General features: G+C 34.4%; 2 protein-coding genes across 2 annotated transcripts; one reads left to right on the forward strand and one right to left on the reverse strand.

Annotated features, from left to right (window-relative positions):
• The first annotated feature begins 1,322 nt into the window (after nucleotides 1-1,322).
• Nucleotides 1,323-8,781, forward strand: LOC141616812 (uncharacterized protein At1g03900-like). The gene is made up of 8 exons (XM_074433960.1): nucleotides 1,323-1,620; nucleotides 2,828-2,859; nucleotides 6,114-6,214; nucleotides 6,323-6,395; nucleotides 6,636-6,667; nucleotides 7,149-7,239; nucleotides 7,371-7,482; nucleotides 8,325-8,781. The coding sequence occupies exons 1-8, from the start codon at nucleotides 1,483-1,485 to the stop codon at nucleotides 8,628-8,630; spliced, it is 885 nt and encodes a 294-aa protein (XP_074290061.1). The 5' UTR covers nucleotides 1,323-1,482; the 3' UTR covers nucleotides 8,631-8,781.
• A 463-nt stretch (nucleotides 8,782-9,244) lies between these two features.
• On the reverse strand, nucleotides 9,245-11,780 carry LOC141621846 (protein trichome birefringence-like 42). The gene is made up of 4 exons (XM_074438025.1): nucleotides 10,809-11,780; nucleotides 10,523-10,697; nucleotides 10,020-10,204; nucleotides 9,245-9,877 (listed from the first exon to the last, which is right to left on the reverse strand). The coding sequence occupies exons 1-4, from the start codon at nucleotides 11,756-11,758 to the stop codon at nucleotides 9,376-9,378; spliced, it is 1,812 nt and encodes a 603-aa protein (XP_074294126.1). The 5' UTR covers nucleotides 11,759-11,780; the 3' UTR covers nucleotides 9,245-9,375.
• Nucleotides 11,781-14,386: the final 2,606 nt, after the last annotated feature.

The following is a 14,386-nucleotide window of genomic DNA, read 5'->3' on the forward strand; positions in this document are numbered from 1 at the left end:
AGACGGCGATATCCGTCATAAGCTTGTGACGGATACCATTTCCTCTCACAAAATACCCATGAGAGGTGAGTGGGGAAGCACATGGGGGGTGCCCCACCTTGTCCCCTCTCCTTTTTTGTGAGAGGTCTTCAACTTGTGACGGGATTAGCCCGTCACAAACAAGACGCTTTGAAACCTTTAAGGAACTTTACTCAATGGCAACATTGAGATTAAATCTACGGAAAATGCATGCGGTGTTTCTGAGGTATGATATTTTGTTCAAAATAATCTAATTTTTTGATCCGAAAAGCGATAATTTTTTTTTTTTTAAATTGATCATCTTTCCGAGAGTTACGACTTGAAAAAAAATTTGTAGCTCTCGAAAAGATGATCGATTTAAGTCACTTGTGTTACCTTTAGAGATATAGTCTTTTTTTCCCAAGCTGTTCACTTCGGCTAATTTTAAATATTGCAAGATTAAATTACGAGGTGTGCAGATCGAGCCTTTTGCGTTAAATTAGCTTTTACCTTTTTTTTATTAGACCAGATTGTTATGTAAAAAAAATAGTAAAAAAAGTTATTCCAAAAAATACCAATTCTTTATTCACAAAAACTTAGGAGAGACCGTCTCTCAATAAATAGTGAGAGATGACCCATTTAAAAATGTATTGGATTCAAATTATACCATATTATAATATGATAATTCTAATTAATTTAATTCATTAATTATTTTTTGGTAACAAAGGAATCCACAGCTATTTTTTGATAATTCTAATTAATTTAATTCATTAAGTTTCCTCTAAACTCACCCAAATTTTAACCGCTATACTACGGCCAAAAACACCAATTCTTATGTAAGAAAGTAGGGATATTCTCTCGTGTACCCCCGAACTTTTTTGTTTTCTATGGTGTATCCTCGTTTTTTGCAAAAATAACTTTGACCGACAATAATTCTCTGTTACGAGTTCAGAAATCGGTAATTTTTTTTTTTCAAACCAATTATCTCGTCAAGGCCTTCAATTTGATAAAAAAAAATTCACCGCTTTTTGAACTCGTAGCCGGTAGTTATGGTTGGTCAAACATTTTTTAACGAATAAACTTTGACCGACCATAATTCCCGACTACAAGTTGAGACGTCGGTGAATTTTTTTTCAAACGGAAGACCTCTTAAAGACAGCCAATTTGGAAAAAAAGTTTATCGTATTCTAAACTTGTAGCCAAGTGTTATTGACGGTCAAAGTTTTTTTGCATGAAAAGAAGGGTATATCATAGAAAATGAAAAAGTTGAGGGGTACACGAGAGAATATCCTATGAAAGTATTTGGCCCAAAAAATGGAATTGAAAGGGGTGGTTGTTTCATCCGTAACCACCTTGTGGATTCTCAATTCTCAACAATCACACCATCCCCCACGAAAAACTCATAAACCCACTTGACAGACTGACTATTCTTCCTGATCTCAATTCCTTTTCCTTTCTCCTTAATCCGTGTAAACAGAATTAAAAATGAAGGCAGAAAACACATCTACTGGAAATGGAAATGGAAATGGAGATGGTGATAAACAACAATCAACAGATGACATTGAAGACACCGACCCTATTGAGCTTATCCTCTTTCAAGTTCCTGAATGCTATGTTTACATTGTAATTTCCCTTTTCTAATTCACTACTTCCATTTCTTTTTTGGATTTTGATGATCATCAAAACCCAATTTATATTGTGATTTTTTAGCTGAAATTTTAGCAAATTATTTCCTTAAGTTGTAATCTTGGATGCTGTATTTCGACCCTTTTCAGTTTTGAACTGATTGATGTGATAAACCATTATTATTGGGATGATATGTTAATTTCTATTAGAAATTTGTAGTGTTGTGATCAGTTTTGGCATCTTCTGTGATTGATAGTGATTATCTTATAATAGGGTCATTTACAACAGATTAGTGAAATTATTAATAATACTGTGATGAAATTAGTCTTTAACTGATGTTTGCTGTATAAACATCATAAAACCTTGAGTTTTTATCAGTATGATTGTTTATGATTGTTAGATTATTAGTATCCAAGATTGTGTTAATGCAAGATTGTCTATGATACAAGATTGTTGATCACTTGGGTTTTCTATAACTTTGAGTTCCGATTCCGTGTTATCATCCATGTTATTTCAGACTTCTGTGGTTGAATGCTCTACTTCTGCCAAAACATTAGCTGGACGAACTATAATTTTGCATGTGAGGTCCTTTGGGATAGTTATTTAGATTGATTCAAAATCTTGATGCTTTGTCACTCGCAAATTCTTATGTAAAACCGCCTTACAATAGCTTGCATTAACTAGAAAAGGAAGTCGCTTTTTTTTTCTGTTATACGGAGTACTTCGTAATCAACAGCGATCTTATTAATTTGCAACCTTTTTTAAAAATCTATTTACTAGTTTTAACTTTTACCCTCAATAATGATCCTTATAACACAGTAATTTGTTACCTTTTTTTTTTCTTTTGAAATTTATTTTTAGTGACCATTACATCAAATTGTGAAATAGTTTTACAAGAAGGTGTTGTAAAACTTCACATGTGACTTACTCTTACTGTAGGTTGAGCATGGTTTGCCTGAGTTTGGGATTTCATTATGTTTGAATCTTATGACAAACCCATTCTATTTATTTTCTGGCTTGAATTTTGGAGTTTTGAGGTTTTGTTTAATTTGGTTGATTGAGATATTAGAGGCATAATTGGTTAGTGAACTATGTGGGAGATATCTTACCTATTATAGAACAACTAATAGACACTAGCTCTCTTTGGATTTTTTTATGTTTTATTTTTGCTTTAATTTATTTGCACTGGCAATTTGTTCTGCAGATACCTCCAAGGAAAACCGCTGCTTCATACAGGTATGTTACCCATATTCTCTTACAGTAGATATCTCATAACTTTATACTGCCATGCTTTCTGTTCTGAATCTTCTTCTACAAGCGTAATTGTCCATGTTTTAGGATAAGTGACGACCTATAATGTTTACCGAGTTTGATTTGCATTGAAATTCTGGATTAAGAAAGGCAAGGAGAAAAAAACAGTACCAAGTGTGTCAGATAATTCTGACATTATTAGATCATGTTAAACCAAGATAATGTTGTTTACAAGCTTCAATATAGGTCGAGTGTATGATGTAATCGATGCATGATGAGTTGACACAATGTGTTACTCTTTTCATTGATACGTCAATACTATCTTTCTCTTCGTTCACACTTAATCTATTAGTTCTTGTGACTTGACTCTGGAAGTGACAGTCAAGGCGACCATGATGTCAAACTCAACCTTGTTGTGTGGAGCTTTGCTTTGTCTCCTATAGTCCTATAAATCATGTCAACTTATGCGTACATGGGCATGACCTAAGTCACTCGCACTTGACTCTTGAGTATGAGTGTCATTTATGAGTACATCACCAAGTGTCTGTTCCTCTGGATTCGGTCCAAAGTGAAGGACACGAGTATGGGGACATGTCCTTTAAAAAGGAATTTAAATAAAAGTCTGAAGGGTGTGTTCTTTTCAATAGTGGAATTAAGAGATATTTAAGTATCAAAGCTTAAAAACGTCAAATGTCATGTTAAATGCTTCAGTAACCATCTCATCCTTCACTTTTGTTATGTAAGGATTCCATTTAATCAGTGCTAGGGAAACTGTTGAATTGAGAAATATTGGGCATTGTTCAATAACCTATCCTTAAGTGTTGTTTGGACATTGGGATGGGCAAAAAGTGAAGTGTCGACGTAATGTAGGACTTGGCTAATACTCCCCCCACTTCTAAATGATGTTCTATGTTTCCTACAATGACAAATTTACAAATATGTTCCGCATTTCTTATTTGTCTATCATTTGTGGTTCTTATGACTTGTGATGCCACATTTTTTCTCTTATTTTCATTTTCCTCCAAATTATTCTACTTCATAATTTTTGGTCCTAAGTTAATGTGGAACATCATTCAGAATTGGAGGGAATATTTAAAGCACATATTAGAATGACATTGGTTTTGAGGTGATATAGAATTCTAAATTTGTCGTAGATAAGGAACTACGATGACTCAGTGAGTATTGAAAATGAAAAGCATTGTGGTTTAATCTGTAGTTAGGTATCTCATGCCTGGTGGCTGTAGGCAGGCTATTGTTGATTTATACTTGGAGAAAATAAGCACATGGGACTCATGGTATACAAGAAATTGACAACTTTATACTCTTCTAGTCTTCCATCACCGGAGCTCGGGACACTTAAGTCATTATTTGACCTGGGTTTTAAAGCTTCTTTTTGCACCAATATTAGGAACTTTGTACAACATCCTAGTTTTGAAAAGCCAAAAACAAGGGTGAAAAAGCTCCAAAAAACTCGTTAACACACTTGGAAGCAGAAGCAGCATATTTCTACTAACATTTATCCTTATGTCGTGGACTAGTGTACTACCATGAAACTGTGCAGTCATTAATTTCTCGATGTGTGCATCATATTTTAAGAATGATGCATTTGATTTGTTATTTCTCCTGTGTCTTGTTTTTTCTTCACACTGTGCTGTGATCCTCCTTTTCTATCCTACAAAGCCTTCTCTTTATGCCACTTCCTACTTTTCTCTTTCATGAAAGCAAGGATTAGTATGCATGCATGAATAACTGAATTTCCAAAACGAGGAACTAAAGTCGGAATAAGGTGGACAGAAGATTCAGAATGGTTGCCTCAATTTACATCAACGTGAATATCACCAATCTTTTGAAGGCTCCCCTGGCAGGGTGGAGGTAGTCATACTAGACAGTTTCAGAAATTCTTGTTGGAATTCTGATGAATGTTGAGTGACGATTAGTTCAATAGAAGAAACGCAGTCAGTTAACTGAGTTATCTTGCATTATTCTGAAAATTACAATGCCGAAGAATATTGACTTTTTGTCGCTATTAGTAATTCAATATCCATTTATAATGGATATGTAGCTGTTAATTCACACACTAAAAGAGTCAAAGGAGGTTTTTTTTTTTTTTTTTTTTTTTTAATGAATTATGGTCTGGCGTCTTATTTCTTTTGCTAATCAAACATCAGGCTGGCAAGACACTACTTACTGTGACAGTGTCGGTGGAAAAACTGATTGAATGAATGCATCAAATGTTTCTTGTAAAACATCAATTTGTATTACTGGATCAGTTATTTACATACCTAACAAGCTATATTGAAAATGGGATTTGAAATTCTAAAGTTCTCAACGAGTGTTTTTAGATTACGAATTGACATTACATAAGTGAGTTAATAATCCTTACCAAAATTCTATGACCTTCATTTCATCAGCTGTCCTCGTGTATATGAATGAGCTGGTTTCTGGAATGCTATGTTATTCATATTCGTTGAGAAGTATCCAACACGGGTGTGTGACCAAGTATCGATTAGGCTACTTGTATGGAAAATCTGCATATTTAACTTAAAACGAGGAGTCCAAGTGTGTCATACTAATGTCCAAGTATAGAGTGTCAGACATGGGTACGCGAAGGAACAAGCAGAGTCGGAATAACATAGGTAGAATAAAATAGAAAATTGATCCAGCTAGCATAATGATAGCTAAAACAATAAGGAAAAATGCAGTATCGCTTCCGGTCGCAATAACAATCTCATTGTTGTGGTATCAAGATGTAAAGGTTGTAACCGGCTGCAGGTGATGCGGTGTAATTTAATAAACTATTTGTAACAGTCCAAAAGTATTAGTAGTGTATCACGTTCCGAAATATGAAATCTGAGTAAGTTTTCCATGTTAGTAGTCGATATTCTCTCTTTCAGCGTCTTTTTTTAACATGTACACACACCATTTGCAAATGGTTTTGTGTGTACTTGTTTTCGTATTCGGAAAATAGTTGCAAAGTCTGATAATGGGCATGGGACGACCCCCTCCTCCTTTTCCCTCAGATGACACTATTTTTATTTATTTCCTTTGTTTTTCTGATGAATTTGTTTAACGTTAAACTTGCTCTATGAATAAGGATCCAATCAGGAACATGCCAACATTTACTACCCTGCCAGAATGTAAATTCACTGCTCGTGTTTTGCGACGACACGCTGTGTATGCTATTGGTGGTCTTGTCAATCTAATGGCTAACGTTGTTAGGCTTGATAAATTAATTGTAGGGCTGATGAATGGGATGTAAATAAATGGGCATGGGAAGGAGTCTTGAAAGTTGTCAGCAAGGGAGAGGAGTGCATTATCAAACTGGAGGACAAATCAACAGGTAAGTTGTGCATGCTTTCAAATAAACTAGTAATGTATCTGTTCATGGCCTTAGAGTTAGCGAACTGTGTTTGGTCTTATATTTGGGTCTCTTAATGAATTGGTTCAGGCGAATTATACGCTCGCGCTTTTTTGAGAAAAGGGGACCCGCATCCTGTGGAACCTGTAATTGATAGCAGCAGGTCTGTTCTCTGAAATTTTTTTAAAAACAGACTCTTGCACCTCAGATTGGATGTATTTGATCAGCGATAATCTGATTTGTCTGTGCTAACACAAAAACTTATATAAGTATAGAACACTCTTATTGAGTGATACTTAGTATTTGGGCTGGGGTTTACCTGGGAGACTATCCATACAGGACTCACTGCTGTACTTTGAGAGTAAGAGGTTGTGTAGCATCTAAATTACTGTTCATTTTGCAGATACTTTGTGCTCCGGATCGAAGAGAACATAGGTGAATGATTTGTCATCTTTGTTTTCAATTGAATATGTAGATTTACTTTTTTTCTGCACGTGGAAGCTAACTCATTATCACATTAGAGGAAAACATTATTGTAATGGTTTGGAGCAATTTTGAAAGTCCATGTTGTGTATGAGGCTGTACTTTGGTTGCAGACATTGAATCTAGAATATATGTTGCTTCCATATTGTACTTTGGTTGCTTGTGAACACGACAGTCCTTCTGTTACGGCATTACGGCACCACTTTGACACCGTCTCAACATGCGACTTCATTTTAGACCAAAAACATGAATTTTTTTCACAAAAATAGTCGTACATACCTACGTAGATACTTTCAGTTGGGTAGCATAGTCCAAAATTCTATGTGGGTCTGTGGGAGTTGGAATGCATAATTGTGCACAAAGGGACCATTATTTAAGTCTTGTATTGATTTGCTATTTGAATTTAGTGAATTCCAATTTGCAATATATCCAGGTGGACGCCTTCGACATGCTTTCATTGGGATTGGATTCCGGGAGAGAACTGAGGCATATGACTTCCAAGCTGCTCTACATGACCACATGAAGTACCTCCTACCTACTCTACAATTTGTTTTTTCTCCTAGATTATTTTTCTCAATCATTCTACCAGGATCGTGTTTGTTTTACTCAAGTGGTTACAAACCGTCCCTCAAACTTCTGAATTTTACTTATTTAGGTATCTCGACAAGAAAAAAACAGCTGAAGAAATGGAGCAGCAATTTCAGAATTCTTCAGCAGTTGACTACAGTTTAAAAGACGGGGAGACACTCGTTCTTCAGCTGAAAAATGTGAGTCTATTTTTCAATCTTGTTTTTTTTATATTTTCAAACCCCTTCAACAATAGCCCAACCCAAAAAGTCCATTGACGGTAACCTTGAACTTGACAATTTGATAGTTTATGATGATGGCGAACATATTTATGTTGAATATTTCCCGATATAAATATGCGTATCATAATAACACATTTATATATATGAGGTGGTCAAAACAAAATTTATGTCGCACGACTATAGTTGGTTACTTGGTAAGTTGGTTTGCATGTTTTATTGATTTTAGCATGTCGCACTACTCTCTTTTTGGGTCAGTCTCATACAGGGTTTTAAATAGCGGTATCGGAGTCGCGGAATCGTCCCTGACTCGGCCGTCGCGCTCTGAATCGTTGTTATTGCGGTGATATTTATTTTACAAGCTTTTGTAGATATTTCATCATCTATTGACTATTTCATATAATGTTAAGATTAATTCTACTTAGGATAATTAATTTGAACAATGCTTTACAGTTTCTAAGAGCTTTTCATTAAAAAACTTGGCCGGTACAAGTTATAACTCGTTCATATCGGGTTCATCGTGGGCTGTATCGGGCCGAGTTGGCCGATACATGTTATAAATCGGTCGTCTTGGCTGATACTTTCTTGTTTTCAATTTGCCCGATACATCTCGAGATATCTCGTATCGGCGGCCTCCGATACCGATACATCTCGGGCGATACGAGACGTCTCGGCCGAGATTTAAAACCATGGACTCTCTCATATCATATACGGAGTAGTTGAGAAATAGGAGAGTAGTTGGTATTTTAAAATTTAAATATGTGGTTGAGTTTCAGCACTAGAATTTCTGCTACATTTGACAGAAACCCGGTGGCAATGTAAAGACGAAATCCATTGAGCAAGGAGTGAGTAGTATTTCATTAACTGAGAAAAGTAAACCCAATGAGCCGTTGCTCTCCATCAAACCGCCCCCTCCTCCACCACCAGCGCTTTCGCCTACTTCTCCACGGACTCCCACATCACCAAATTTCAGTCCTGAAAAGAGGGTTGTCGAAGACACAGAGGAAACCCAGAAAGCGCAACCTGTACCCAATTCAAGTGCAAAAGAAAGTCAGAGCTACGAGGAAGTAACTGATGACGACTTTGGGGATTTTCAAGCAGCTTGCTGATACATCTTTGTGTTAAATGTTGTTTGTCTATATAAACTGGATTTTCTCCAAATTCTGTTGTACATGAAGTTTTTCTGAATTGGATGGAGGAATTTCACAGTTTTTATTTTCCATACAAGTGATTATGACATCAAGGGGGGAGCGTTTCATATGTGGACTAGGATTCTGAAATGCGATTGCGATTGCGCTGAAGCAGCTCCATGACAGTAGTAGTGTCACGACTAGGGATGGCAATTGGCAGAACATAAATGGAGGTGAAGTCATTTTCATATTCGTTTAGTTTTATATACCATTAATCTCACCCTAGTCCATTGGAAAAAAATTCATTCATCTTCATCCTTGTTCAGACGCCACTGGAATGGATCCCAGTTGGATATTTTCATCTTTAAAATTAGACGAGTCAAACTAATCGAACGGGTCGGGTTAAGGTAAGAATACGGGTAAACAATATAGATTCCAAACTTTTTTTCTTTTTACGATTTCTTAAAATAAAAAAAAAATTAGTTTTTAAAAAAACTAAAACATATTTAAAATAAATATTTTAATGATATTCAATGCTTACCCCAATTATATTGACATAAATGTAAAAATCTATACTCAATTCAACCCCCTCTTGGAGTATATCTAGATTCTAGCATAGACTCCTCAGTTTTATATCACAAACTACACTCCTGAATACTATTGACAATGTACAATTCTTGACAGTTAAAATTTCTAAAAAAAAAAACCAAAAAAATTTTTTCCTCTATAAAGAAGACATATTTGTTGAAGAATTATAGAAAAGAGAAGTGTACAACAATGTGTTCCATGTATCCGGCAATCCTGGAAGACACCAGTGACTACAATCTGCATATGACGGAATATCCGTCATATATTTTGTTGTGTAAATTTTCCAATCCAATCTTCTATACACTGATGGATGTGCATCTTTTCGGTATGAAGACAACTTGGTAATGTTCAAGTACTTGACATGTAACTTGCTAATCCCTTTGATGACTCCCTTTATAATGTCGATCAACGACTTGGGATAGCGAGATTCATAGGACTCATCCATGATAGGCTGTGTTATATTGTAGCACCATTGCTCCCTATAATGCTCGGGGGAAATGCTTCGAAAAAATACTGTTGTTTTCTTAGGGTCTACGTTATTTTCGACCCATTTTGCCCATGTTTTCATGCCTCGTTCGTATGCTAGTTCAATTGGCATCTCTTCCATGAGCTTTCCCTCGTATTGGAACATATCCCACCTACAAAATTGTAAGATTTAAGACAATTATTATAATTATAATTATAATTATAATTATAATTATTACTCCCTCCGTCTCAACAAAGTTAAAATATTCCATTGTTATTATACAAACAGAAAAGTCAAGAAGGATTACTACTTACGATCTGAGCTTGCCCATGTGAGTCCACCAATGCCCTGAATTGAACACCATAACATCAGCCCCTTGCCATTGCTTGAACGATGATGAAAGCTGGTCGACCGCGAGTACTTTCTTGCCACTTCGATGGTGTTCGTTTAGCTCTATTAAGAAAGGGCTCCAATGGAACTCAATTACACAATTATAGTCCTGTCATGAAAATATCGACAATATAATATACAACGACTTCATTACAACATTATTCTTAACAAAAGCAAAAGGTTACCCTTTACAATTAGTTACTCTCCGTCCATAGTCTCCGTCTTAAGAAAGAACTGTAACATGTACTGTCAGGTTGTCAACGCCGGGAAGTTGACTTTTTTTTTTCTTTTTTTTTTTTTTTTTTTGGAAAAATGGGTTTGATGAGTGCCCGACATTGAAAATGGTTTTATTACAAATCTCGAGACTTGAGTCAAAAATAAAAAAAATGGATAATTGGTAATTGACCTCTTTGAGAATTATGCTTACCATTGCTTTGAACACCTTGTACGTCGAGCTTGCAGCTTGAACGTAAGCTCTAGATGATGGAATGGTGGTGTAGAGAAGACAAGCGAGAGATTCCCACATGTTTCGGTTTAGTGAGTCTCCGACTATGATCACCCTCTTGTTTCTTAGTCTTTCTAACATATATGTTCCATTAAATCTACAAAGCAAAAATGATTTTTATAACATTCCGTCGTCATTGTTAATTCAACATTCAACTCTGATTGCAATTTGATGATATGATTTTCATAATTTTGTAAGGAGTACTTACAAGGGTATGTCACAATTAGTAGGTTCCCATCTCCATTTCTCATACTCAAAATCAGGCCTTCCATTTTTTTGGCAGCTCATCTTCTCCTCAAGGAATGGACATGTATTCGTATCATATAAACGTACTTGTTCCGTCTTGTACACCCATTTCCCTTCAAAGATATTGCACTCCTTTTCAGTCTTGATATCAACTCTCTCTACTTGATGACCTAGTGTAGTGTTTATTTTTGAGCTATTTGAATACGGAGTTTCTACATGATCATCAAGGGTGACATTCAGTTTCTCTATTACGTTAATCGTGTAGTTAGAAGGCATTAGGTTCACTAATTCGGGTTGAGAAGGTATGTTATTTGTGTGATCAAGGGTGATATTCGGTTTCCCTATGACATTAAGGGTGTTGTTAGAAGGCATTAGGTCCACTAATGCGGGTTGAGAAGGTATGTTATATGTGTGATCAAGGGTGATATTCGGTTTCTCTACGACAGTAATGGTGTCGTTAGAAGGCATTTGGTTGACTAATGCGGGTTGAGAAGGTATGTTATCTGTGTGATCAAGGGTGATATTTGGTTTCTCTACGACATTAATGGTATCGTTAGGAGCCATTATGTTCACTAATGCGGGTTGAGAAGGTATGTTATTTGTGTGATCCAGGGTGATATTTGGTTTCTCTACGACATTAACGGTGTCGTTAGAAGGCATTAGGTTCACAAACGCGGAATGAGAAGGCGAGTTTGTGTGATTAAGGGTAATACTATTAGGATTAATGGTAGAAGGTGGCTCTAATTGGCCTCCTAATGGTGCTAATCCTAGTGATGTAGTCATGCTTCTAACAAGTGAAAAACTTGCATTTTGGTTGGTTTGATCAAGAAAAAGGAGGATGATTAAGCAACCAATTAAGCTTCCTAACATGGAGAGTTTCCAAGTATCATTAATGGTGGATTTAAGCTCCATGATGAGGTTAAGTGTAAACAAGTGTTTGGTTGGTTTTTAAGTACAAAATGGAGTTGGTTTAGTATTAGGTAAAGTATATAATGGAGTCAACTTAATAAGGTTACTCTTTTAATTATAATTGTACAACCATGTGAATGGGCTAATAAATACAAGTGTGATTAGGATGTGCTTTTGTGTTCCAACTATTACACAAGGAAAACAAAGAGGACAATTTATTGGTCACCGGTTATTCCACAAAATTATGCATTGTTTTCCGAACTAGAGAATACTTGCTATTATAAGTTTTCTTTTAGTAGTTATTACCGCCTCACGTTGTTAGACGGTTCCATTATATAAAAAGTTAACACATTTATTAGCAAAAATGAACAACTTTTTCTACAAAAGTGGATCGTCTCATGGTGTGAGACCGTCTTATGCTATAATTTGTGATTTTCTTTTGGTGGTTGTTGTGAAGGGTTTGATAATGGCGGATATGATGCTCATAGAGTATGAACTCACATCATGAGTATCACACTTTATGACTTTATCTGTTACAAAGTAATGCTATAAATATATAACCGTCAAAATGTTTTTTTTTTCTTTTTTAGTACAAAGAATATAACCAAATGTAAAGGTTTATTTTATTTTATTTTTTGATGAAATGTAAGTTATATTAAATCAAAAAAAACCGTCACCAATTACATGAGACCGCTTTACAAAAAATGCAAGGAAACTCATACCGAGAAAACATTGGGGCCAGGCTCATTACACAAATTTCAGATAGGCTAATCAAAACAGGCAAACCATCTGATCCAACAAAAACCTATTTCCCACAACAATCCCTTCTTCTCGATGTTTCTCCATGTTCAAAGAAACTTCTCTCTTCAGATCTGGTCTCGGTGATTGCCCAGAATCCATTCAAGCCATCACCGGTCCCCCTGCGTCTATCTTAGCTTTCGGGGTACCCCGAACTTTCCATTTAACCTCCTCAACAATCGTCTGAGCTAATTTCTCCGGTCGAAGAACTTTAGATTCATACTTACCAGAGTTTCTTTGTTTCCATATGTGTAGAGGTTTATTGTATATATGGCTTAGGCTTAATAACTTTCAAATTAAATGTAACTTATTAAATAACCAATGCGTTAAAATTGAAGCGAGAAATGTGACCTTATATTTATTCACTTACTCCCTTTTAAAATCAAGTGTTTTTGCATTTAATATTCCCTTATAAAATCTATACTCTATCTAATTAAAAGGCTAGGAAAAGTCATTTAATTTTATTCCAAGTCATTTTCAATAATTGCTAAAAATATTTAATTTTATTCCATGTCATTATCAATAATTGCTATTATACTTGATTAATTTGGCATATTTACTTGGTAAGATTGTTAGTATACCTTAATTAATATGGCACAATAAATATTTTAATGATTTTTTAACACCAAAGAATATAAGGAGATAAATATAAAATGTATTGACAAAGAAAATAAAGAGACAAGGTCATAAATTCATCATGGTAAACAGAGAGACATAGATTAATCTTTGTAAAATATATATATATATATATATATATATATATATATATATATATATATATATATATATATATATATAAGATTAAATTTTTTATGTACAATTGTACATCATTGTAAATGCCATATTTTTTTCATTTTTTTTTTTCAATCTTAATGTTTTTTAATCTCTGGAATAGTTTTGTATTATAATTATCTTTTGTCTCTTTATCTATACTTAATTAATTTAGTGTATTAACTTTGTAAGATTGTTAGTGTACCATAACTAAGATGTCACAATAAATATTTTAATGGTTTTTAACGCCTAGGAATATAATGAGACGAATAAAAAAGGCATAACAAAGAAAATAAAGAGGCATGAACTCATGGTAAATAGAGAGACATATAAGACTAAATTTTCTATGTACATACTTATAAATACAAGATTTTTTTGATCAGTTTTCTTTTTACATTCCTAATGTTTTCTAATCCCTCGAAATAGTTTTGTATTATCTTTTGTCTCTAATTTTTATTATTTACTGTAATTGCTCTTATCAAACTATTTTTACTTACTTATTTTGTGAATAATTTCAGATATGCTTATTTGGACCAAGGACGATCACAATAAAGATAGATTTTTCAACCGATTTTTCGTAATCCGTGGCGCCACGAATATAGACTCTCTACATTACTTACAAGCGAGATTTCCATTAGTGGTATGATAAACTGATAAACACATGTAAGAGTAATTGTTTAATTAAATTTATATCTATTAATTTCTATCTTGGCGTAGTATGATTATGCCTAAATAGTTGGATTCTTTGTATTATATATGCAACATGATCATTATATAATTATTAAAATATAAATCATTATGTTAAGTATGTCCAACTCTAAAATATACAAATATAAGTACTCATAGTATATTCTTTTAACTAGATAGTATAGATTATTTATGATCATTTATTTATTCTTAAAACTTTAAAGACTAATTTCGAATATTAAAAAATTAATTGAAATACAGAATTTTATCTTAATATTTAAAACGGCTCGTGCTTTTGCACGGGTACAAAAACTAGTTTTTCCCTTAAAATATACTTTGATAGAAAATTGTTTCAAAGTTCCAACTTAAGTGACT

This window comes from Silene latifolia, chromosome X (genome assembly GCF_048544455.1).
Source record: "Silene latifolia isolate original U9 population chromosome X, ASM4854445v1, whole genome shotgun sequence".
NCBI classification, from domain to species: domain Eukaryota; kingdom Viridiplantae; phylum Streptophyta; class Magnoliopsida; order Caryophyllales; family Caryophyllaceae; genus Silene; species Silene latifolia.